The following is a 23,225-nucleotide window of genomic DNA, read 5'->3' on the forward strand; positions in this document are numbered from 1 at the left end:
GGATGGGAACAGGAGAAAAACTGCAGGAAAAAAATCTCGAATCAGCCCTTCAAATGTCTGACATAGACTGGTCTTTTTATAGAACACTTATCTCACAGTATCACTCTGTTCGTGATGCCACAAGTACTGTAGCTGGTGGTTCTGGGCCAGATTACATTTAAGGTGACAGTTGTCGCCCCCACCTCCAGCATGACTCAAGCTCCTGTATCTGGCAAATTAATTCTAGTTATGGTTGTTTGCCACATGGATTGCTCTGTAGGGCCATAAGAAGAACCCTAACAATATGGCATCTGTTTTTCTGCAGACTAGAAATAATCCAAGAAAAAACATACCAGAAGTCACAAAAGTCAGTCATTTCTACATGACTTAGTGATCACACCAGCTACCTCTGTTTCTCTGGAGTGGGGGTGGGGAGACTACATCATCTCAGGAAGGCAGAATCATTGCAGTTCATCTCAGAGGTGGTTTATCAGCATCCTTCTCCATCTCTCTGTATTTGCAGCACTGGGGATGCAATCTCAGGGCTTTCTGCATACCTGACAAGTACTCAATGTGTGTGTGTGTGTGTCTGTCTGTCTGTCTGTCTGGTATCAGAGATACAGGTTTGCCCCACCTGTCAGTCCCTATCTTTAGGTTTTTGGGGTTGTTTTTGTGTGTGTGTGTGTGTGTGTGTGTGTGTGTGTGTGTGTGTGTGTGTGTGTTTTGGTTCAGGGAGGAAATAAGACTCTCTTATGAGTAAACATAAACCCTTTGGGGGCTGAAAAGAAAGCTCAGAGGTTTAGAGCACTGGCTACTGCTCTTCCAGAGGTCCTGTGTTCAATTCCCAACAACCACATGGTGGCTCACAACCATCCATGAGATCTGGTGCACTCTTTTGGCATGCAGGCAATGCAGGCAGAACACTGTATACATACTAAATAAATAACTCTTTAAAAAAATAAATCATTTGCTCTGCAGTTTTCTTACTGAACTTAGAATGTGTATCTGTCACTATGTAGTGTTTCATTATAGTTGCTGTATACTCAGGCTTCTGTATCTGTGAGCTCTGTTTGTGGGTTCAGTCCATAGAGGATTGAAAATATTTTGGGAAAGGTGTATCTCTACTAATATCTCTACTAACAATGTACAGACTGCTTGCCATTTTGCATTAAATAATAAACAGTATGACTTTATGTGTAATTTACATCATGCTAAGTCTTATAAGTAATTAAAGATAACTTAAAACAAACAGTGGGCATTTTATTTTTTAAAAAAAATGCATTTAACTTTATTTTATATGCATTGGTATAACAGTGTCAGATTCTCTGGAACAGGAGTGTCAGACAATTGTGAACTGCCATGTGGGTGCTGGGAACTGAACCCAGGTCCTCCAGAACAGCCAATGCTCATAACCACTGAACCATCTCTCCAGTCCCTACAGTGGGCATTTTATAAAAGGGACTTCAGCATTTGTGAATTTCCTTTCTTTGAGTGAGAGGGCCTGTTCTGGAATAAGTCCTCAACAGATAACTGACAACTGTACTTAAATGTACTTAAACTTGTATGTGCCAAGCCTGGGAGCACAGGCTTGTAATTCGAACATCTGCAAGGGTTACAGAGTGAATTTGAAACCTGTCTGGGCAACTAAGCAAATATATCTCAAAATGCAAAGTAAATTAAAAAGAGGACTGGAGATACAGTGCAGTGATGGCGTGCTTGCCTAGTAATCTACCCACCACACCATCGTGCATACCTGTAATCCCAGCATTTGGGAGATGGAAACAGAGTAAGGCTTTGAGGTTATGTACCTACACCCTACTTAGCAAACCAAATCAGGGCTGGAGATATGGCTCAGTAGTGGAGTCCAGGTCCCTGAATTAGATCCTTACCCCGGGCGGGGGGTGGGAGGGACACCTTAAAAAGAAAGCATATTACATAGTTGGCTGTGATAATCTATACCTGTAGTTCCAGCTATTATAGCTCAAGCAATGTAATGAGACTGCAAAAAATTACCATATTTATGTAATATACATAAAGCCTAGGGGCATTTTGGTGGCGGTGCTGTTATAGTCATAAAGAAAAAAGTGGGTAGAATACATTATCCTGATTATTTCCTATAGGTGAGCTCCCCCGTGAATATTTTTGTATTTAGTGTGTGTATATATACATATGTATACAGGTGTGGTGTAAAGCAGAGGTCAACTTTGATGTCATTTTTCTAGTGCCAGCTACTGTGTTTTTCGTTTTGTTTCGGTTTTTTGTATTTTGGTTTTTTTAGCAGGGTCTCATTAGCCTAGAACTTCCTGATTGCACTGAGCAGACTGGTAAACAAGCCCAAGGACTCACCTGGTCTTCCTCCCCAGGGAACTGTTCCACCATCCCTGTGGGTATGGGGCTGATACTCAGGTTTCCATGCTTGGACAGCAAGCACTTTACTAACTGAGCTATTTCTCCAGCCTTGCTTTCAGTGACTTTGCTGTTTTGTTTATTTAAAATTTTATTTTATTTATATGTATCTCTGTGCATTTATGTTTATGTGTTTGTGTGAGTATATCAGATATGTGTATGAACGTGCCGCTGGAGACCAAAAGAGGACATTAGATCCCTTGGGGCTGGAGTTAACAGATGTGTGTGAGCTGCCTGAAATGGGTTTTATGATATGACCCTTGTCCTCATGATTGAACGGCAGTTTCTCTTAAATCCTAAGCCATCTGTCCAGCCCCTCTATGTCTGTGCACCACTATATGAATGCCTGCCCCCCCCCCCTTTTTTTTTGTTTTTTTGAGACAGGGTTTCTCTGTAGCTTTTAGAGCCTGTACTGGAACTAGCTCTTGTAGCCCAGGCTGGTCTCGAACTCACAGAGACTCACCTGCCTCTGCCTCCCGAGTGCTGGGATTAAAGGTGTGCACTACTACCGCCCGGCATGAATGCCTGCTCTTAGGAGTGTGTCAAATCCATAAAACTATAGTTACAGATAATTGTGAGCCACCCCATGGGTTTTTGGATTAAACCCCTGTTCTCTGAAAGAACAGGCAGTACTCATAACCACTAAGCCATCCCTCCCATCATCTCCTCACCTCAGTGTTTCATATAGACAGTTATTAAATCATCAGTACTTGAAATTTAAGCATCTTGGGAAGGCTCTGAACCCCTGGGGGAAAAACTAATTGAACACAACCTCTTTAGGGAGACTAGCAAAGAGTCAGTCTGTGTATTTGTGTTTTCTCCTTCCTCAAAGCCAGACTCTATTCCTTCCATGGACAGTAAAGCTGAAGCTGAGTCCACAGTTTTCTTATTTGGAGCCCTTGCACCTGGATGTATTTGGAATTCCAGCTTGAAAAAGCATGGTGTCTTCTCCTGGGGTCAGGGTACCCTGTAATTAAATACACTGGGGACTAGGATATAGCTTAGTGATACATTGTTGACATACCAGAGGGATCATCCAAAGGACCACAAAGCATAAGCCTTATTAATTTTGCACCACATTCATAACAGTATCCATTCTTCCAGGTCCCAGTGTGCATTTGCTCACATTTGCAAAGGATGCTTGCATGTTCATGAAGTGTAGTCAAGTGATTTATCTGACTTCATTCCTGTTGTTTGCTGCCTAGCTCTACTCTGCCCTGTCACAGGCCAAAGAACAGGCTTCTCTGTTCGTTAACCAATAAAAGCAACACATATACAAAAGGACTTCCCACACCATATCCCCAGTTCCGAGAGTCCTTGATTTGCAGAACTTTTTGGACTTGAAAAGGACATACCTTTTAAGAACTTTGAACCGGGAATGGGATCAGCATACTGGCTTTAATGAGGATGATATGAGATGTAGCTAAAGCATCCACCAAGGAAGCACTTGTTCAGTGTTCAGTGCTGGCTGTTGTTGCTATGGGGTTTTTTTTGGGGGGGGCAGTATCTCACTCTGTATTCCAGTGCCTTGAACTCATGGCAGTCTGCCTCATGAGTGCTGGTTCTTAGGCTGCAAACCTTCTACTGAACAACTATATAAGAATTTGTACCAGATGGATGGTATTTAACATATGTTTTTGTTGGAAATGTTGCTTTTGTTGAAAACACTATCATTAATTTTGTTATGGGCTTAGTGGTTCTTAATCATTATTTCAACACTAAGTGTAAAAAAATATACAGGATATTAGACAAGATCCCTCTATTTAAATTAGGCATGCCTATGGGCTGGAGAGATGGCTCGGAGGTTAAGAGCACTAGCTGCTCTTCCAGAGGTCCTGAGTTCAATTCCCAGCACCCACATCTATGAGCTCACAACCATTTATGAGCCCTGGTGCCCTCTTCTGGTGATCAGGCATACATGCAGATAGAACATTGTATACATAATAAAGAATTCCTTTAAAAAAATAAATAAATAAATTAGGCATGCCTAGAACTCAACAATCCTCCTGCCTCTGCTGTATAGGGTTACAGGTGTACGTGTGTAGCTTCATAGTGACTGCTGCAGAGTGGGTGAGTGTCCGAGTATCCCTTATCCAAATGCTTACGACCTAAAGTACTTTCAGATTTTTTTTTTTTTTGATTTTGGAATATCCCTAATGATGCCTTGGGTAGGGCCCAAAACTAAACAGTAAATCATTTATGTGTCACATGCACCTTGTACAAATAACCTGAAGGTTTTTGTTTTGGTTAGTTTTATTTTTGAAACAGGGTCTCACTGTGTAGCCCTGACTGACTTGGAACTTTTATGTAGACCAGTGGCCTTGAACTATAAAAGATCTCTGTGCGAAAAAGAACTCATCACTCTAGAGTGATGAGTTCAAGATCAGCTCAGAGTACATACAGAGATATGTCTTTAAAAAACTAGGGAATGCCAGGTGGTGGTGGTGCACGCCTTTAATCCCAGCACTCAGGAGGTAGAGGTAGGCAGATCTCTGTGAGTCAAGGCCAGCTTGGAGGCTTCTGCTTGTAATACCTAGTACCTAGGAGACTGAGACAGGCAATATGAGACAAGTTTTGAGAGAGTGAAACCTATCTCAAAAAACAAAATAGCCAGGCAAGGAGACAAGATTTTTTAACATCAACATAATTTTAAAACTAACCCCACGCCTTTAATCCCAGCACTCGGGAGGCAGAGGCAGGCGGATCTCTGTGAGTTCAAGACCAGCCTGGTCTACAGAGCTAGTTCCAGGACAGGCTCCAAAGCCACAGAGAAACCCTGTCTCGAAAAGCCAAAAAAAAAAAAAAAACAAAAAAAAAAAACCTAACCCCGCTTTTGTTTTTGTTTTGTTTTGTTTTGTTTTTGTTTTTTGTTTTTTCGAGACAGGGTTTCTGTGTGGTTTTGGAGCCTGTCCTGGAACTAGCTCTGTAGACCAGGCTGGTCTTGAACTCACAGAGATCCGCCTGCCTCTGCCTCCCAAGTGCTGGGATTAAAGGCGTGCGCCACCACCGCCCGGCTCCGCTTTTGTTTAAAATGAAAGTAACTGAATGATAATTTAGGTTCTCGTTCACCACAATAGGCTAGAAACTTAAATGTTTATACTTTTTATGTAGTACTTGTAACAAGTTAGACATGACTGTCTTTCCATTGGTTGTTTTCAGAGGTTTACTTAAAGTATGGAATCTTGCTGGACAGTGGTGGCGCACACCTTTAATCCCAGCACTCAGGAGGCACAGGCAGGTAGATCTCTGTGAGTTTGAGGCCAGCCTGGTCTGCAGAGTGAGTTTCAGGACAGGCTTCAAATCTACACAGAAAGACCTTATCTGGAATCTACAGGTTTTAGAAGCTGCTCAGCTGAAGGCTAGTCTCTATTGAAATGAAATATTGTCTTAGTTGCTTTGCTGTGGCTGGTTTGGGGAAATTAACCACCTTGTGCATACGTTTATTTAGGTTTTGTCCAAGGATCCGAAACCACTTTGCAGTCCACATACTCTGACTCCAGCGCCCAGCCCACCTGTGATTATGGTAAGTGTGGCCCTGGTGGGAACCAGAGTGTTCTGCCTTCTGCTTGGTTACTACTGACTTTGCTGTCACACTGTCTTGCTTAACTAAATCCAGACTGATAAATGGTATTGTGGTCCATTTGAATAGCTTGTGCTTCTTTGGGGGCAATCTGTAAATGTAAATCTGTGTTGCAGTCAGATTGACTTTTTCACATTTTGTGAAAGTAATATTGTTCTTGCCCAGATATACAGCTTCAGCAAATCTTGAGGATCTGGGAAGAAGCCAACCAGAGTCCAGCAGTGTTTAACTGTTGTCTACAAAATGTTCAGTAGAGAACAATACAATTGATTTACAAAATAAAATTTGCAAAAAAAAAATAGTGCTTTAAGAACATTTATGATTTTTGTGTTGAGTACATTCAGAGCCATCTTCTGCTGAATGCAACTGAAAAAATTGATGGAGGAGAGGCCACACTGTTCTTTCAGCACCCCCAGGGTCTTGGCAGTAGCCTGTCATGGAAGAACCTGACATGTCCTACTGTCTAGCTGCATTTCAGAGATTGCAGCTAGGCTAAGCCAGTGGACACACATTGAAGGGAATTTCCAATTGATAAATCAACTGTGAACAAACAGAAGTAGCCACCCAGTGAGTGCCGCAGGTACTGCTCTGTTGCCAGTGCAGTCGAGAACTGAGAAGCCGGTCTCTGGAGTTGTTCCCTTCTTTCACAATGGGGTCCTACTGAGCTGTCTCACTGCCCTGTTTCCCTCCCTCCCTTTCCCTTTCTTTCCATTTATCATGTATGTGTTTGTGCCACTGCGTGCAGTTCTCTCCTTCTATCTCTATGTGGCTTCCAGAATGAAACTCAGGTTAGTCTGCTGGATTGCCTCTATCCATTGAAAATCAATTGAAATCTATTATTATTACTGAAGTCTCTGTTCTCTTCCAGTCGCCTATTCTGTATTCATTATTGGGTAATATAAGTCTTGAAATCTGTAAGTTTTGAGTCCCATGGATTTGTACTTTTATTTTAACTTTTTGTCAGTTTTCTTTTTTAGATTTAATTATGTTTATTTTATATGTGTGGGTGTTTTGCCTACATGTGTGTCTGTGCACCATATGTGTGCAGTGCCCATGGAAGGAAGGCATCAGATTCTATAGAAATGGACAGATGGTTATTAGTTACCATGTGGGTGCTGAGAGGGTCATATATAAGAACAGCAAGTGTTCTTAACTGCTGAGTTATTGCTTCAGCTCCTGGATTTATTTTTTCTTTTCTTTTCTCTGATATTTTTGTTCGTGTTTTGAGGCAGGGGTTCATGGGGGTCTCACCCTGTAGCCTGCTGGCGTGGAACTCAAAGGAGGATCCACTTGCCTCTGCCTCCTGAATGCTAGGATTAAAGGTTTGTACCACCTTCCTTTTCTTTTTTTGTTGTTTGTTTTGTTTGGGGGTTTTTTAAGACAGAGTTTCTCTGTGTAGCTGTGGCTGTCCTGGAACTCTTTTTTTGTTGTTGTTTTTGTTTTTGTTTTTCGAGACAGGGTTTCTCTGTAGCTATTGGAGCCTGTCCCGGAACTAGCTCTTGTAGACCAGGCTGGCCTCTGTAGTAATATGAAGTGGCGGTGGGGCTGCGTCCCCAACACCCCAGCCGCCTGCCCGGCTAGCTTATGCCCCGAAATAATTACATGGACACTGTATTCTTTTAAACACTGCTTTGACCCATTCCTATCTAGCCTCTTCTAGGCTAATTCTCACATCCCCATCAACCCATCTCTAATAATCTGTGAGCACCGGTCTTACCGGGAAGATTCTAGCCTAAGTCCATCCTGGGTCGGAGCTGGGGCATGTCTCTCTGAAGCGTCTGCTCCGGAGAGGAGAGCTGCGGAGTCTGACTTCACTTCCTCTTCCTCCCGGCATTCTGTTCTGTTTACTCCACCTACCTATGTCCTAACCAATAACATGGGCCAAGGCAGTTCCTTTATTAGCCAATGACCTTCCTCCATCAGGCCTCAAACTCACAGAGATCCACCTGCCTCTGCCTCCCGAGTGCTGGGATTAAAGGCATGCACCAACACTGCCTGTCCTGTCCTGGAACTCTTTTTTTTTTTTTAAAGATTTATTTATTATATTTACAATGTTCTGCCTGCATGTGTCCCTGCAGGCCAGAAGTTGGCACCAGATTTTATTACAGGTGGTTGTGAGCCACCATGTGGTTGCTGGGAATTGAACTCAGGACCTGTGGAAGAGCAATCAGTGCTCTTAACCACTGAGCCATCTCTCCAGCCCTGGAACTCTTATATAGACCAGGCTGTCTTCAAAGTCACAGACAATCACCTTTATCTGCTTTCCAAGTGCTGGAATTACAGGCATTTGCCACATATCTGGCTGGTTTTTTTTTTAACGCTTTTTAAAAAATTGTTAGTGCTGGAAAGATGGCTCAGTGCTTAAGAGTACTGCCTACCTGTCCAAAAATCCTGAGTTCAATTTCCAACAACCCACACGGTGACTCACAGCCATCTGTAATGTGTTCTGATGCCCTTTTCCAGCCTGCAGGCATACATGGAGGCAGAACCACTGTATATATAATAAATAAATCTTTTTAAAAAATTGTCTTGCTTATAATTTGCTTTCTTTTGTGCATAAAAATTTAAAATCAGCCGGGCAGTGGTGGCGTACGTCTTTAATCCCAGCACTCGGGAGGCAGAGGCAGGCGGATCTCTGTGAGTTCGAGACCAGCCTGGTCTACAAGAGCTAGTTCCAGGACAGGCTCCAAAACCATAGAGAAACCCTGTCTCGAAAAACAAAAAATAAATAAATAAATAAAAATAAAAATTTTAAATCATTTCATCTTTTTTTTTTATCAAATCCTGAAGAGATTTTTGTTTTGTTTTGATACAAGGTCTCACTATGTAACCCTGTCTGGATTGGAACTTGATATATAGGCCAGACTGGCTTTAAACTCACAGATTTGCCTGCTTCTGCCTAGTAATATTAAAGGCATTTTGTACCACCATTTTTAGTCATACTTTGACTTTTTAATTAATTTCTTTTTATTTTTAAAATTTCATTTATATGAATGTTTTACCTACATTTATATTTGTGCATCACTTATGTGCCTGGTGCTCTTAGAAGACAGGAGAGGACATTGACTCCCCTAGTACTGGAATTACGTCATAAATTCTGTGTTGATATCTACCCCTGTATTAGTTAGGATTCTTTAAAGGATCAGGACTAATTGTGTGTGCTTGTGTATGTGTACATATTAAAAAAGGGGTTTATTAGAGTGGTTTATAGGCTGTGGTCCCAGCAATCCAACAATGGCTGTCTCCTGTTGGAAATATCAAGAATTTGGTAGTGTCCACAAGACTGGATGTCTCAGCAGTCCTAATCTGGTACTGGAGTCCTGGAAGATTCCTAGGGAACTGCTGGTCTCCAGTCTGCACTGGTCTCCTGAAGAATGTTCTCAAACCAGTGAAGGAATGCCTCAGCAACAGGATAGATGAACTTGCCAGCGAGAGAGAGGGCAAGCAGGCAAAAAGCAAAAGCTTTTTTCTTCCATGTCCTTTTATGTGGGCTGCCATCACAAGGTGTGACTCACATTTAGGGTAGGTTCACACCTCAAATGATCCAGGCAAGAAAAATCCCTCACAGGCTACCCAGCTGCTTGGGTTTTAGTTGATTCCAGATGTCAAGTCCAGATGACAGCCGACCTTAGCCATCACAACCTGGTATCTCACTGCGCAGGTAGATTATAGTCTTTAATGGTATCCAGTAGAGCATGTTCACTTGGTCTATTGGTGTCTCTTACTGTGGTTCTCTCCTCTTTTTGAGACAGGATCTTGTTTTTTTTTTTTTTGTTGTTGTTGTTGTTTTTTTTTGGTTTTTTTCGAGACAGGGTTTCTCTGTGGTTTTGGAGCCTGTCCTGGAACTAGCTCTGTAGACCAGGCTGGTCTCGAAGTCACAGAGATCCGCCTGCCTCTGCCTCCCGAGTGCTGGGATTAAAGGCGTGTGCCACCACCACCCGGCTCAGGATCTTGTTTTGTATCACCAGATGGCATGGAACTTTTTGTCAGTCCTCCTGACTGTCCTTCCTCAATGCTGAGTTTATAGGTGTAGAGGACCATACTCTACTTTCTTTTAAAATTTCTTCTGCTAGCCAAGAGTAGTGGCACAAGCCTTTCATCAGTACTTGGGAAACAGAGGTAGGCAGATCTCTGTGAGGTTCGAGGTCAGCATGGTCTATGTAGCAGGGCAACCAGGGCTACATCGTGAGACCCTGTCTCAAAAATAACTATGCTGGGTGGCATTGGCATTTGCCATTAATCCCAGTATTGGGGAGGCAGGGGCAGGTGGATCTCTGAGTTTGAGGTCAGCTTGGTCTACAGAGCAAGTTCCAGGACAACTAGGGCTACACAGCAACCCTGCCTCAAGAACCAATATGTACATACATACATACAGTTTCTTTTGTCATCCATGAACTCATTCCCTGTGGACAAAGTCAGTAGAAATGCTTTTTCTGAAGAGTCAGGTCTGTGGACACACATTCTAGATCCAACTTCCTTTCTGCCCCCACTCCTGAAAATCCATCAGAGAGTTGCCTTCATTCCAGGTATAGCAACTAGCATATAGTGAATGCTTGCCCAAAGCGACTCCTGTAGCCCATGTAGACATTAATCTTGTGATCCTTCCAAGTAAATGTGATTGTAGGCCTGTGCTTAACATCTGGTGGCAATCCTGTCATGGGGGTCATTTGTCTGTCTTTGAAATGTAAAGAAGTTGTCCACTGACTCACTCCCACTACCTTCTCTGTGCTTCCTCCTTGGTAGCTAAACCCTTGATGATACTTACAGCCTGCCCCACAAACAGAGTTCAAATGTGTTTGTGCTTGCCTCCCAGACCTTCTTCCTGAGAGCTGATGTCCACTGTTTCTGGTATTGTTAATCAACGCTGTGGCCAGGCTCTGATTCTCCTTGTTACTCTGCTGACCTTTCTTGCCTGTAGACATGACTCCTGGATCACTCTTCTTTATAAGGTCTTTCTCTTCCATATGTTCTCTAAACAGCAAGCTGCATTCTCGTATGAACAACATCTAGGAGTTGGGTTGCTCTGAGATACTTGCTGCACAGGCACAAGGTTTGGGTTTCCCCATCTGGAGATGATGTTTGCTTTCTGAGCTCTCATGCCACAGATTATTAAATGTAGTAGTCTTCTAGAATTTCTTAGCTGGTCTCGATCATCTTCCCATTTTGTTGTATATAGCCCAAATGTAGATGGTTTCCTGTTATCAGGGGTTTCTGTCTGGTTCTCACATTTGCTAAGTCCCAAAAAATCACACAGAGGTCTACATTAGCTATAAACTGATTGGCCTAGTAGCTCAGACTTCTTATTAACCCTTATAACTTATATTAGTTATATTATAACTTACATTATTCATATCTGTTTGCCATGTGTCTCGGTACCTTATTCAGCGAGGCAGTCACATCTTGCTTCTTCTGTGGCTGGGTCAGGATGGCAGACCAAGCTTTCCTCTTCCCAGAATTCTCTGTTCTCATTGACCCACCTCTACTTCCTGTCTGGTTGTCCCACCTATACTTCCTGCCTGGCTACTGGCCAATCAGCGTTTATTTAAAATATAATTGACAGAATACAGACCATTGTCCCACACCATTTCCATTTAATTTCCCCATTTCTCTGTCATTCACTAGCTGTCTTCTCGCTGTGGTTTAGTTTCCTGCCCAAGGTTAAGTATAGTTTGTCAGTGGAGCAGAGATAGCATGCACTAGGAGTTGACTGGGGCTCTCCCCAGAGGGACTAGCAGAGGCGTCTGTGCCTGTGTCCCTCTGGGGAGTCCCATTGACTCAGTTCTCATGTGATTTTTGCACCTTTGGACTTCACTCTCCTAAAGGTATGGATTTTTACTACCTGTGATCAGACTTAGAGTACATTTAGTTTATGATTCAGATTGTTCTTTTCTAAGCTAGGGGTTATGCTTTCCCAACACAGTGTTTTGTTGTTTGTTTTGTTTTGTTTTGAGACAGTTTTAAAAAATATGATACAGTCTCATAGTCTGGAACTTCCTGTGTAGACCTTGACGACCTTGAATTCACAGAGTTCTGCCTGCCTCTGTCCCCTGAGATTTTTTTAAGCAGGGTCTCACTATGTAACCAAGGATGGCCTGGGACTTATTGTGTAGCCTAAACTTGCTTTGAACTTGAACAGATCCTTCTGCCTCTGAAATGCTAGAATTACAGATGTACATCACCATGATTGGTTCTGGGAACTGCTGATTGTCTGTCCTTCCCCTGCTGAATTGTGCACCTAGTAGCTATGATGGCATCATTCAAGGACTTCTTGGCCCTCCCTCCCTGTTAAGGCAGATGCTTAGGGTTCCTGGACCATCTGTTTCCCTGCTCCAGTTGGGTGATAGGATGTGTTACATGGCTTTTCCTGGAGCATTGGGAACAAATGTCTATACCCTAAGTATAGTTAAATGTGTGTGTGTGTGTGTGTGTGTGTGTGTGTGTGTGTGTGTGTGTGTATGTGTGTGTGTGTGTGTGTAGGAAGAAAATCCAGTTCAGTCTAGCTTGGTGAACCTGAGTTTAATTGGGGTTACTTACAGGAGCGTGGGTGAGGGGTTATTTCTAGGAGAGCATATAATTTACAGGCATCTACATCACAGAAGAGTCTTCCTCAAAGCAATTATTAACTGTTCATGTGTCTTTGGGTAGGGAAGGAGCCTTGTGTGCTGTTCACTGCTTTCCTAAGTGAATTCAGGTAGACTCAGTCTTGTCAGGACATCATGAGGGCAGCAACACCTGATCTGATTTTAAGACAGCAATGGCCATGTAATACTCAGAGGGCAGAGTTCCACCACAGTATGATGACTTCATTGTGAATATGTACTTTTTGTACAGTAGTTTGTTGTAATATTTATCCTTTCAGTAAATCAGTCACCAGTCATTCAGTCATTTGTTATTTTATAATGCAGGATAAAACTCTATCTCTGACTTTTATCCCTAGACCTCATTGCTAAAACATAATTGACTAGCTGTGCTTGATGTGTTTATATACAAGGCTCCTTAGGCCTTACACTTGCTAGGAAGACCCTGTAACCCGTAGTCTCTGAGGCACTGTGAGCTCTTTTCTTCCTCCAGTTAGTGCTTATCTTATAAACACTTATAAGTCTGTAGGGAAGAAGTGTAGAAGCCAAGTTTATTACCTGAGAGGGTTGGAAACAGGAGGCTCCTTAAATACCCATGTCCCCAGAGCCCCAGAATGCTGAATATCAGGGCAAGGAGTGGCCAGGTATGTCTGTGTGATATTGTTCAATGTATAGCACCTTGGAAAGTTGAGTCAGATACTGAGAGCAATTGTACTTTTTAATTAAATTATATTAAGCTAAAGTTCATATACTAGAAGCTATTGTAGAAATAATTGCCCTTTTGCTTTTTGTAGGATATGGAACTTGGAACTCTGGGACAAATAGAGGCAAGTATCTGGCCAACCTCATCTTCTTTGGACTGTACCAGTTATGTTTCTCTAAGTGCCCATGTGATCAAGCAGGGTTTAGGTGGATGTCTCTGAGGCTGGCACAGGAAGCCTACCCAGCCTCAAGTGGCTAAGAGTTCCCCAATCTTGTTTTTGACCAAAAACACTTTTTGTTTTCCTGTATTTGTCTCTGTTTCCTCCTCCCTTCTTCTCACCTCCTCTGTTTGACCCTCTGTCTTCCTAACTACAGGCTACGAGAACTATGGTTATGGCTATGGCTATGGCCAGGATAACGCCACCAACTATGGGTATGGTATGGCCACTTCACACTCTTGGGAAATGGCTAACTCTGACACAAATGCAAACCCTAGTGCCTCGGGTAGCGCCAGTGCCGATTCCGTTTTATCCAGAATTAACCAGCGCTTAGATATGATGCCGCACTTGGAGACAGACATGATACAAGGAGGTGTGTACGGCTCAGGTGGAGAAAGGTGAGTCTGGGTGCTGCTAGGGGCTAAGGCTCTTCAGGGTTGACACTCCTGTCTGCTGGAACCTTTCCTGAACACTCCTAGGTGTCTGCTTTGTCTCCCCTTGCTCTGTGCTTCCCAGATGCTGTGCTCCTAATGAGGTCCATTGTGCTTTCCTTTTCTGACCTGTCATCCTCCCTGCTAACCCCTATTTCCACCTCCTCTGTGTGCAGGGGGACAGCAGGCCCCTGTTGTCTTGACTATACCCACAGAATAACTCCTCAGAAGTAAAATATCTAATGTCTCCCTTCAAGACAGCTAGGTATTCAGTCCAGATCATGGCATCTCACATAGTGCCAGGGCAGGACAAATTGGGTTTGGTGAGAAGAATGAAATAAGCCTTTGGAGATAACCACTGGGAGCCAGGTCATCTCCACCCTAGAGGCTAGTCAGATAAGAGTACTTAATGGCCACTTGCTGGTGCCTTATAAATGTGAACTGAATTTGTTGAAAGCACCCCTGGGAGAAATTTTGTCCTAGTTTTGTGGATAGGTCTACTGAAGTGCAAGCAGGTCACTCTTTGCCTGAATATAAGTAAATGGTGGAACTGTACCTCCCCCTCAGATCCGTCCCGCAGCTGAGGATCCCATATGTGTGTTGTCATTGACTGAATTGATTGTGGTTTGGTTAGGGGCAGTGCTTGTGTCATAGTAAGAAGGGCACATATATTTCTAGCATAGGATGAAGGGAAGCTGGATAGCTTCGAATAGTAGATAGGGCAGATCAAGCAGTGAGGAGGTAGGGACTGGTCTGGTCACTGAGAGGACCAAATAGTCTCAGGGCTCCTAGGGAAGAGCAAGAGACTTGGCTTACATGGCTCACACTGCTGCAGGGTAGCTTGCTATAGCATAGAAACTTGGAATCAGTGCCTGGAATAAATGGCAGGTGCCATATCTTTTGTAACTGTTGATGCTTCCTAGTGAGGCTTGGAGAAGAAAATACAGATAGGACCATATATCTGTGAGGTATGTGGGAAGTGAGCCTAAGCATGGGCTATAGTTGAAGGCAAGCCATCTCTGTCCTCAGCAGGTGGTCCAGCCTCCTTGCTAGGTCCTGTGTTGAGATTTATGTTTGCCTGTTTTCAGTGCTGGGGCTAGAAACCCCAGCCTTGAAGCTAGGCAAAATGCTCTTCAGCTGGACTACAAACCCAGCCTTTTCTGATCCCTTGGTAAGCTCATAATATCCCCCAAGAAATGTTGCACATTTCCTCTCGCTTGTTCAAGGTAGTAAGAGTTTTACAGGATTTAAGGGTACTCCCAACCATCAAAGATGAAACTAGCCCAGTGTTGTCACAGGTATTGAAAAAAACATTCTTTGTTCTTGACTTTGCTCATAAGGAACAGCTTTGACCATTGTAATTGCCATAGTTTAAATACTTTTGGAAAACTCTGGAGGCAGCTTTGTCCCTCAGTTGAATAAGAGCTATCCTTCCCTCTGTCACTACTTAGGGTTCCCAGGCAAGTGCATGGCTGTGTTCAGGTTCACTGGAAGAGCTCTTGCTGCCCCTGATGTTCTACTCTGTGGCCTTTCTGAGCAGTAAGCCTGTCTTACAGCCTTTTCTGTTATAGGACTAAGATTGGGGATGACTGAGCAGGATATGGCAAGAGCAGTAGTCTAGGCCAGTTGGAGTTGAGGAGCTCCAAGGGGCTCTCCCTGATGCTTGTCATCTGTCTCCACAGATATGACTCCTATGAGGCCTGTGACTCAAGGGCCATCCTGAGTGAACGAGACCTCTACAGGTCTGGCTATGACTATGGCGAGCTTGATCCTGAGATGGAAATGGCCTATGAAGGCCAATATGATGCCTACCGTGACCAGTTTCGAATGCGTGGAGGAGATACATTTGGTCCAAGGGCTCAGGGCTGGGCCCGGGATGCCCGGAGTGGACGGCCAATGGCCTCGGGCTATGGGCGCATGTGGGAAGACCCCATGGGGGCCCGGGGCCAGTGCATGCCTGGTGCCTCCCGGCTGCCTTCCCTCTTCTCCCAGAACATCATCCCCGAGTATGGCATGTTCCAGGGCATGCGTGGTGGGGGTGCCTTCTCTGGTGGCTCCCGATTTGGCTTCGGATTTGGCAATGGCATGAAGCAGATGAGGCGGACCTGGAAGACCTGGACCACAGCCGACTTCCGGGTAAGTCAGTTGGTGTACCTCTCCTGATCCTTGCTGGGGTACAGCTACCATCTCTAACTTGGCTGCTTCTTTCTGACCCAGACCAAAAAGAAGAAGAGAAAGCAGGGTGGCAGTCCTGATGAGCCAGACAGCAAAGCTACCAGAACAGACTGCTCAGACAACAGTGACTCAGAGAATGGTAAGTTGTTCAGCCTGGGGCCTGCTTCCTGTTCCCTGCCCCCAAGGGACTCCTCAACTGAGCTTATCTATTCTCCCCTTGCAGATGAAGGCACTGAGGGGGAAGCTGCAGAGGGTACTGAAAGTGCTGAGGCTATGGAGAAAGGCTCCCGAGCAGTAAGTAACCCTAGACCCAGGCTCTTGGTCTCTGCAGGTAGGGCCTAGGAGGACTGAACTGGCTTGAAGAATCACAGGCTTTGTTACAAGGGTCACAGACTATGTGGTATCGCCTGTATGCATGGGTGGTGAGTGGCCAGCAGAAGGAGGCTGTGTATCTGGGGGAGAGTACAGACCACTTCACCAGCTATGTGTTTCCTTGGAAGAGATGGGGATATGCAGGCTTCTATGCAGCAGGTGATGGGAAGGGGTGATGCTCCCAGTTCTGACCTTTAATCCTTTAGAGCCAGTATAAGTAACTGCCCTTTTAAAAGTTGAATTTTAAAATTGTATGTTAGGAAGGAGAGGACGAGGAGGGAAAAGAGGATGGGAGAGAAGAAGGCAAAGAAGATTCAGAGAAAGGTAAGTTTTCCAGGGGAGCCTAGGTACTGGGGAGGCTCTTCCAGGTGCTGAGATAGTGGGAGGGATCCAGCTGAGGGCAGGGTTGTGGCAGAAATATGGCTGGCTGGGGACCTTATGGGACTGGGTATGTGTAGAAAGGACCTCTTCTTACTTTGTGCCCTCCCAGTCTGCCTGTTTTTCCTAAGCGGAGGTTATAGATGGTGTGGCCCCCAGCCTAGCACTTTGGTTTTGCCTTCAGGTGGGGCCAGGAAGCAAAAGTGTGGGGAGCCCCAGGCACACCCCCTCCCCTTGGTCCCTCAGTAACACACAGTTCCAAGTCCTCAGTGGCTGGTGTCCGAGCTGGGACCCTTGGTGCAGTTTTTACGGCTCTGGTTTGCGTGTCCTCTCCCTTAGCGCCTCTCCAGCCCTTGTTGGGAGTCCGTGTCCCCCCATCTGAGTGATGAGCGCCAGCAGGTACCTAACAGTAAATCCAGCCTCAGCCCACTGTTGCCGCGGTGCCCGGTGGGGGGTGGGCAGGGCCATGTGAACGGCCTCCTTGCATCCCGCCACCCAGTCCCTCTGAACACGCCTGTGTTCCCACCAAGACAGCCTGTCTTTGCCTTCCAGCTTCTCTGCACCCACTCTGCAGAGAGTGAGGGTGTTCCGGAAAATGGAGGGGTCAGTACATGTTCCCCCTCTCCTGGTGCCTAAGCCAAATCTACTTCGTGCTAAGCCCAGGGCACCCAGCCCTGCTCATGGCCTGAGGCTTTATGTATACAGCTGCTCTCAGATGGACCCTCTGGAGTGGACAGCGGGTGATCAGCCACAGGTCACAGGGTCTAATTTGTTAGAGTCCTGCTGGTAATTCTGCCTTTCTGTTACCACAGGGGCCCTGACCGCCCAGGATGAGAGCAGCCAGGCCAAGCGCAAGTTGCAGGCAAGCAAGAAAAGCCAAGACAAACAGAAAAAGCGACAGCGAGACCGTATGGTGGAAAGGTAACTAACTGTCTTCCCTCCATCCCTCTGCCTCCGCCTGGCTCTGGGGCTGCCACCAGGAGAGCAGGGCCATAGCTCTGCCATCTCGCCGCCCTCTGGCCTCCCTTGGGAGCTGCCACCTGCTCTGCTGTGCATGGACCCTGCTTCCCGCCAGGCCCAGCTCCCAAGTCCTGACTCGTCCCCTGCCCCTCTGTGGCCACCTGGCGACCGCTGCCATCTATGGCCTGAGACCTGGCACTGCTCAGCACCATTACCCAGAAGTTCCAGCGCTAGGTCACTCAGCGCACAAGCCCTGAGGTGCGCAGGGGGCCCGATGCCCCTGAGGGAGGGGGCCAACTCATCAGAGACTCAAGGTCCAAGGCGCCTGTGCCACCCCAGCTAGCTGCCAAGAGGCCGCCGCCGTGCCCAGGAGAGATGACAGCACCTGTGGGCTATGGCAGCCTCTGGGTCTGCTGTTGGCCCTGCCCACCGGCCCTACCAGGCCGGGCCTGTCTGTGGCTGAGCCCTTCACGTCCCTTGGTCGGGTCTGTCTGCCCTCAGGGCTCCCGCACTGGCGCTTGCCTCCTCGCCTCAGACTCTTGCTCTTGCTGGACCTTCCACTCAGCCTCGCCGGCGCCCGGCCCCTGGGCTCTTCAGACAAAGCTGACCCCGTGGCCCAGATAAGGACGTCCGGCAGAGGTAGGGACCCGCCCCGAGGCCTCGGTGGCGGCTGGCCTCCTCCGCCCCTTGCCACGGAGGCCTGTTCCAGCCCAGGCCCTAGACCCCAGGCTTCTGCTGTGGACACGAGGCCCAGACAGAGCACCTCGCCCAGTGATTCCAGGCTGCCCTCTGGCAGGCCAGGCGGGCACCCTCCTTCCAGCTCAGACTGGTCTCTTCTTGGAAGAGGAAGATGAGGCAGCAGGTGCCCAGGCCTGCTGCCTACCATCCCTCCTGACACCACCCCCAGGCATTCTGAGCAGAGGATGGGCTGGGCCTTTGAGTCCCCCCCGACCCCAGAAGGAAGATGCAGCACCTTTTCAGGCACTGCCTCGGGACTGCGTACTCCACTCTGCACCTCAGGGCCTCCTGGCTCTCGCCAGGGCATCCTTCCTTTTGGTCCCCAGCTGGGCCAAATGCACAAGCTCCTGCCCAGCCTTGCTAGAGAGGCCCTCCGACAACCTTCCAGCGACTTTGCCTGTTTGCAGCAGCAGCTGCCTCGGGTTCAACCTCCTGCCTGTGGGAAGAAAGCGTTCTTCCCCTAATCCCTACGTTGCTGTAACTGCAGCCTGCAGACTGTCCCCTTCTGTTCCTGACCCTGTCAGTCCCAGCCTATCCCTCTGCTGGGACTGCACTTCAGTTTGAGGCCTGTTTTCAAGGCCTCCAGCTGGGTTGAATAAAATAGCAGTAACACTCCCTAGGATCCTTGCAGCCTCAGCTGTTTGTTTCCCTCCTGTGGCAGGATCCAGTTTGTGTGTTCTCTCTGCAAATACCGGACCTTCTATGAGGATGAGATGGGTAGCCACCTTGACAGCAAATTCCACAAGGAACACTTCAAATATGTAGGCACCAAGCTTCCCAAGCAGACAGCTGACTTCCTTCAGGTGAGCTTCTGAGCAGCACATGTGCTGCTGGTTTCTCCAGTCTCTGGACTCCTGGGCCTGGCCCAAACATCTGTGTCTCCAATAGGAATATGTCACCAACAAGACCAAGAAGACAGAAGAGCTCCGAAAAACTGTGGAGGACCTTGATGGTCTGATCCAGCAAATCTACAGAGACCAAGATCTGACCCAAGGTGAGGAGGTTCTATCCCAGCAGGACGGCTGCCACCAGATAGGCCCCCAGCCTGCCCTTCTCTGCTTCTCAATGCAGTGACATGATGGTCCTCTGTTCAGAGTCTCAGGCTTGGATGGAAGTGGCAGGGAAAGTTAAGAAGCTAGTCCGATGTCTTTGGCACTTGAGACCAGTGATGACTGCTTTCTTCTGCCCCACTACAGAAATTGCTCTGGAGCATTTTGTAAAGAAGGTGGAGGCAGCCCATTGTGCAGCCTGTGACCTCTTCATCCCCATGCAGTTTGGAATCATCCAAAAGCATCTTAAGACTATGGATCATAACCGGAACCGCAGGGTGAGTTGGGGCCCAGGTATCCTCTGATAGGGTTGTAGCCTCTGCTTGCCCATGAGACTATGAGGGAAGCAGGGGCAAGATGGAAGGCCAAGGAGATACATGCCCTCTTTGACAGAGGTGACATTGAACTGAACTTTCAAGGAGCACCTTGGGATATGTGTCCTTCATATGCACAAGGATCAATAGCTAAATTAGTTTCAGAAAACAGGCCAACAAATAATACTGATGTGGCTTAAAGAGAGAAGGGAATTCGCTTCAGAGGCTTGCTTCTGTCATTGGCAGTGTTCAAGTAGTCAAGTAAAAGTATTAAAGTTAATAATGAGCTAGAGACATTTGCCATGAAGGATATGGGGAGCTGCTCTGGGGCCATGTAGATAAGAATGACTTTGGGAATGAAGAAGAGAAATGCTGGCAATGCAGGAACAGGACACTGGCTTTTGGGAGGAACCAGGAGCCCTGGATGATTCCCATTCCTAGGAACTGAGTAGATGGTGGTGCTGCATTGATTGCAGACAGAAGTGTGCATGTTTTGTGATGCAGGGGAAAAGGCACACTTAGTAAGAAAGTTAGTGAATCGTGGCTCGTTTTCCAGTGTGTTCCCAGGCTTTTCTTTGGCCGGAGTATGTGGTGTGTGTTTATTTTGGTGGCTTTTGTTTTCTTGTGTTTTGACCTTATAATTATATCATTTTCCCCTTTCCTTTTCTTCTCCCAAATCCTCCATGTGCCTCTCCTACTTTTCTTTCTCTGACATTCGTGGCCTCTTTTTCTTTAATTGTTGTTACATATGAGAATATGTGTGTGCACATGCGCTTGCACGCAAGCATGCTCGTGTCTGTTTGTCTTTTCCTAACTAGGTAAGTGCAACCTTCTCAGCCTGCATAATGTCATTTGTATGCTTATTCTTCGGGACTGATTTAAAATTGGATAACCAAGTGTTGCACTCTTCCCTGAGGAAGACTGTTTCTCCTATTCTCAGCATTCTTTAGTTGCTTATAGTTCTTTGTCTAGGATAAGTCCTCTTGAGTTTTCCATTCCACAATAGCATGTCTGTTGGTTTCATCCTGTCCTTTTCAAGTAACGTTTAGGCAGCCGTGTTACGAGATTTCATGTATGTAGCTTCTGATATTTCTAGAAGATACAATCTCAGCAAATTCCCCGTTCCTTTAGCTCTTACAATCTTTCACCCCTTCTTCCTCAATGATTACTGAGCCTTAGACTCAAGAGTTATGTTGTAAATGTATCCTTTGGAACTGGACTCTGCATATATTGATTGGTTGTGGTTTTCCCCTAATGGTCCCTGACTTTTACAAAGAGAAGTATCCTTGATGGTGATTGAAGACTGCACTTATCTGTGGGGATAATGACAAGTATTTAGAATGTATCTCAGGGTTATGCTGGTTTAGTAAAGTGGTAGTTGTAGGTTCTCTTCCAAGATCCATGACTTCATTAGCTCTGGGTAGCTGGTTAGGTTTCCTATCCCAGGCATGAGTTCTCTCCTGTTGAACAGGCCTTAAGTTCAATTAGGGAAAGAAGGTTGTAGAAGTTGTAGAGTGTATTGTATTAATAAAATGTAGGAACAATTAGCAATAACTAAGAAAATATAAAGTCAGAATTTTGCCTGTGATGAAATTACAGGTGAGTTAATTTTAGTGCAGTTTAAATGCTACACGTTTGAAAGTTTCAAACTAGCCAGATATGATGGTGGCTCACACCTGTAATCTAGCCAGATATGATGGTGGCTCACACCTGTAATCTAGCCAGATATGATGGTGGCTCACACCTGTAATCTAGCCAGATATGATGGTGGCTCACACCTGTAAACTAGCCAGATATGATGGTGGCTCACACCTGTAATCTAGCCAGATATGATGGTGGCTCACACCTGTAATCTAGCCAGATATGATGGTGGCTCACACCTGTAATCTAGCCAGATATGATGGTGGCTCACACCTGTAATCTAGCCAGATATGATGGTGGCTCACACCTGTAAACTAGCCAGATATGATGGTGGCTCACACCTGTAATCTAGCCAGATATGATGGTGGCTCACACCTGTAATCTAGCCAGATATGATGGTGGCTCACACCTGTAATCTAGCCAGATATGATGGTGGCTCACACCTGTAAACTAGCCAGATATGATGGTGGCTCACACCTGTAATCTAGCCAGATATGATGGTGGCTCACACCTGTAATCTAGCCAGATATGATGGTGGCTCACACCTGTAATCTAGCCAGATATGATGGTGGCTCACACCTGTAAACTAGCCAGATATGATGGTGGCTCACACCTGTAAACTAGCCAGATATGATGGTGGCTCACACCTGTAATCTAGCCAGATATGATGGTGGCTCACACCTGTAATCTAGCCAGATATGATGGTGGCTTACACCTGTAATCTAGCCAGATATGATGGTGGCTCACACCTGTAAACTAGCCAGATATGATGGTGGCTCACACCTGTAATCTAGCCAGATATGATGGTGGCTCACACATGTAAACTAGCCAGATATGATGGTGGCTCACACATGTAAACTAGCCAGATATGATGGTGGCTCACACCTGTAATCCCAGCACATGGGAGGCCAAGACAGAAGGGTTGTTGTTAGCTCCAGGCCAGCCTGGGCTACAGAGTAAAGCTCTATTCAAGAAAGAAAAGAGCCGGGCAGTGGTGGCACACACCTTTAATCCCAGCACTCAGGAGGCAGAGGCAGGCAGATGTCTGTGAGTTCGAGGCCAGCTTGGTGACAAAATACCTGACCATTAAAGCAACATAAAGAAGGTGAAGTTTAGGGCTGGAGAGATGGCTCAGCAGTTAAGAGCACTGGCTGCTCTTCCAGAGGTCCTGAGTTCAATTCCCAGCAACCACATGGTGTGTCTCAACCATCTGTAACGAGATCTGGTGCCCTCTTCTGGCCTGCAGGCAAAATGCTGTGTACAAAATTAATCAATTTTGAAAAGAGGGTGAAGTTTATATTGGTTCACAGTTCAAAGGTACGGTCCACCATGGTAGGGAAGCCATGGTAGCAGAATTTTGGGACAGCTAGTCGCATTATGTAACACCATGGACACAGCCAGTCTTGGCTTCTTATAATCATTTCAGGTCTCAGGGTCACAGAGACAGGTAGGTTTCTAAAGCTCTTTGATCAACCAGTCTAGATAAATTGATGAGCTTCAGGTTCAGTGAGGGATCCTGAATCAAAACACAAACACACATACACTAACTAGTACACACCCTATATATAGACACAACTTTTTTTTTTTATTAGAATTCAGTGGTTTTGGGTAGATCCCACAGACCGCAGAGGTCTACAACCACACCACAGTCGGCTGTGAACAGGCTATAGAACATACTAGCTGTTACCTACCCCTAACTTTTCA

The 23,225-nt window shown here is 45.9% G+C and overlaps 1 protein-coding gene across 4 annotated transcripts in view; it reads left to right on the top strand.

Annotated features, from left to right (window-relative positions):
• The window catches only part of Akap8l (A-kinase anchoring protein 8 like), a 35,736-nt gene that overhangs the window by 2,504 nt on the left and 10,007 nt on the right, over positions 1 to 23,225 (top strand). For 2 of the 4 annotated variants that reach the window (XM_075984272.1, XM_075984270.1), the window contains exons 2-13: positions 5,834 to 5,908; positions 13,338 to 13,370; positions 13,621 to 13,678; positions 13,781 to 13,861; positions 15,577 to 16,030; positions 16,112 to 16,208; positions 16,293 to 16,363; positions 16,702 to 16,765; positions 17,632 to 17,740; positions 19,179 to 19,320; positions 19,406 to 19,511; positions 19,714 to 19,844. In XM_075984272.1, the coding sequence (XP_075840387.1) occupies positions 5,834 to 5,908; positions 13,338 to 13,370; positions 13,621 to 13,678; positions 13,781 to 13,861; positions 15,577 to 16,030; positions 16,112 to 16,208; positions 16,293 to 16,363; positions 16,702 to 16,765; positions 17,632 to 17,740; positions 19,179 to 19,320; positions 19,406 to 19,511; positions 19,714 to 19,844 (1,421 nt within the window). Of the gene's footprint in view, positions 1 to 5,833; positions 5,909 to 13,337; positions 13,371 to 13,620; positions 13,862 to 15,576; positions 16,031 to 16,111; positions 16,209 to 16,292; positions 16,364 to 16,701; positions 16,766 to 17,631; positions 17,741 to 19,178; positions 19,321 to 19,405; positions 19,512 to 19,713; positions 19,845 to 23,225 lie in introns of all 4 variants that reach the window. The other 2 variants (XM_075984269.1, XM_075984268.1) reach the window with 1 other exon arrangement.

Source organism: Microtus pennsylvanicus, chromosome 8 (assembly GCF_037038515.1).
Source record: "Microtus pennsylvanicus isolate mMicPen1 chromosome 8, mMicPen1.hap1, whole genome shotgun sequence".
In the NCBI taxonomy this organism is placed as follows: domain Eukaryota; kingdom Metazoa; phylum Chordata; class Mammalia; order Rodentia; family Cricetidae; genus Microtus; species Microtus pennsylvanicus.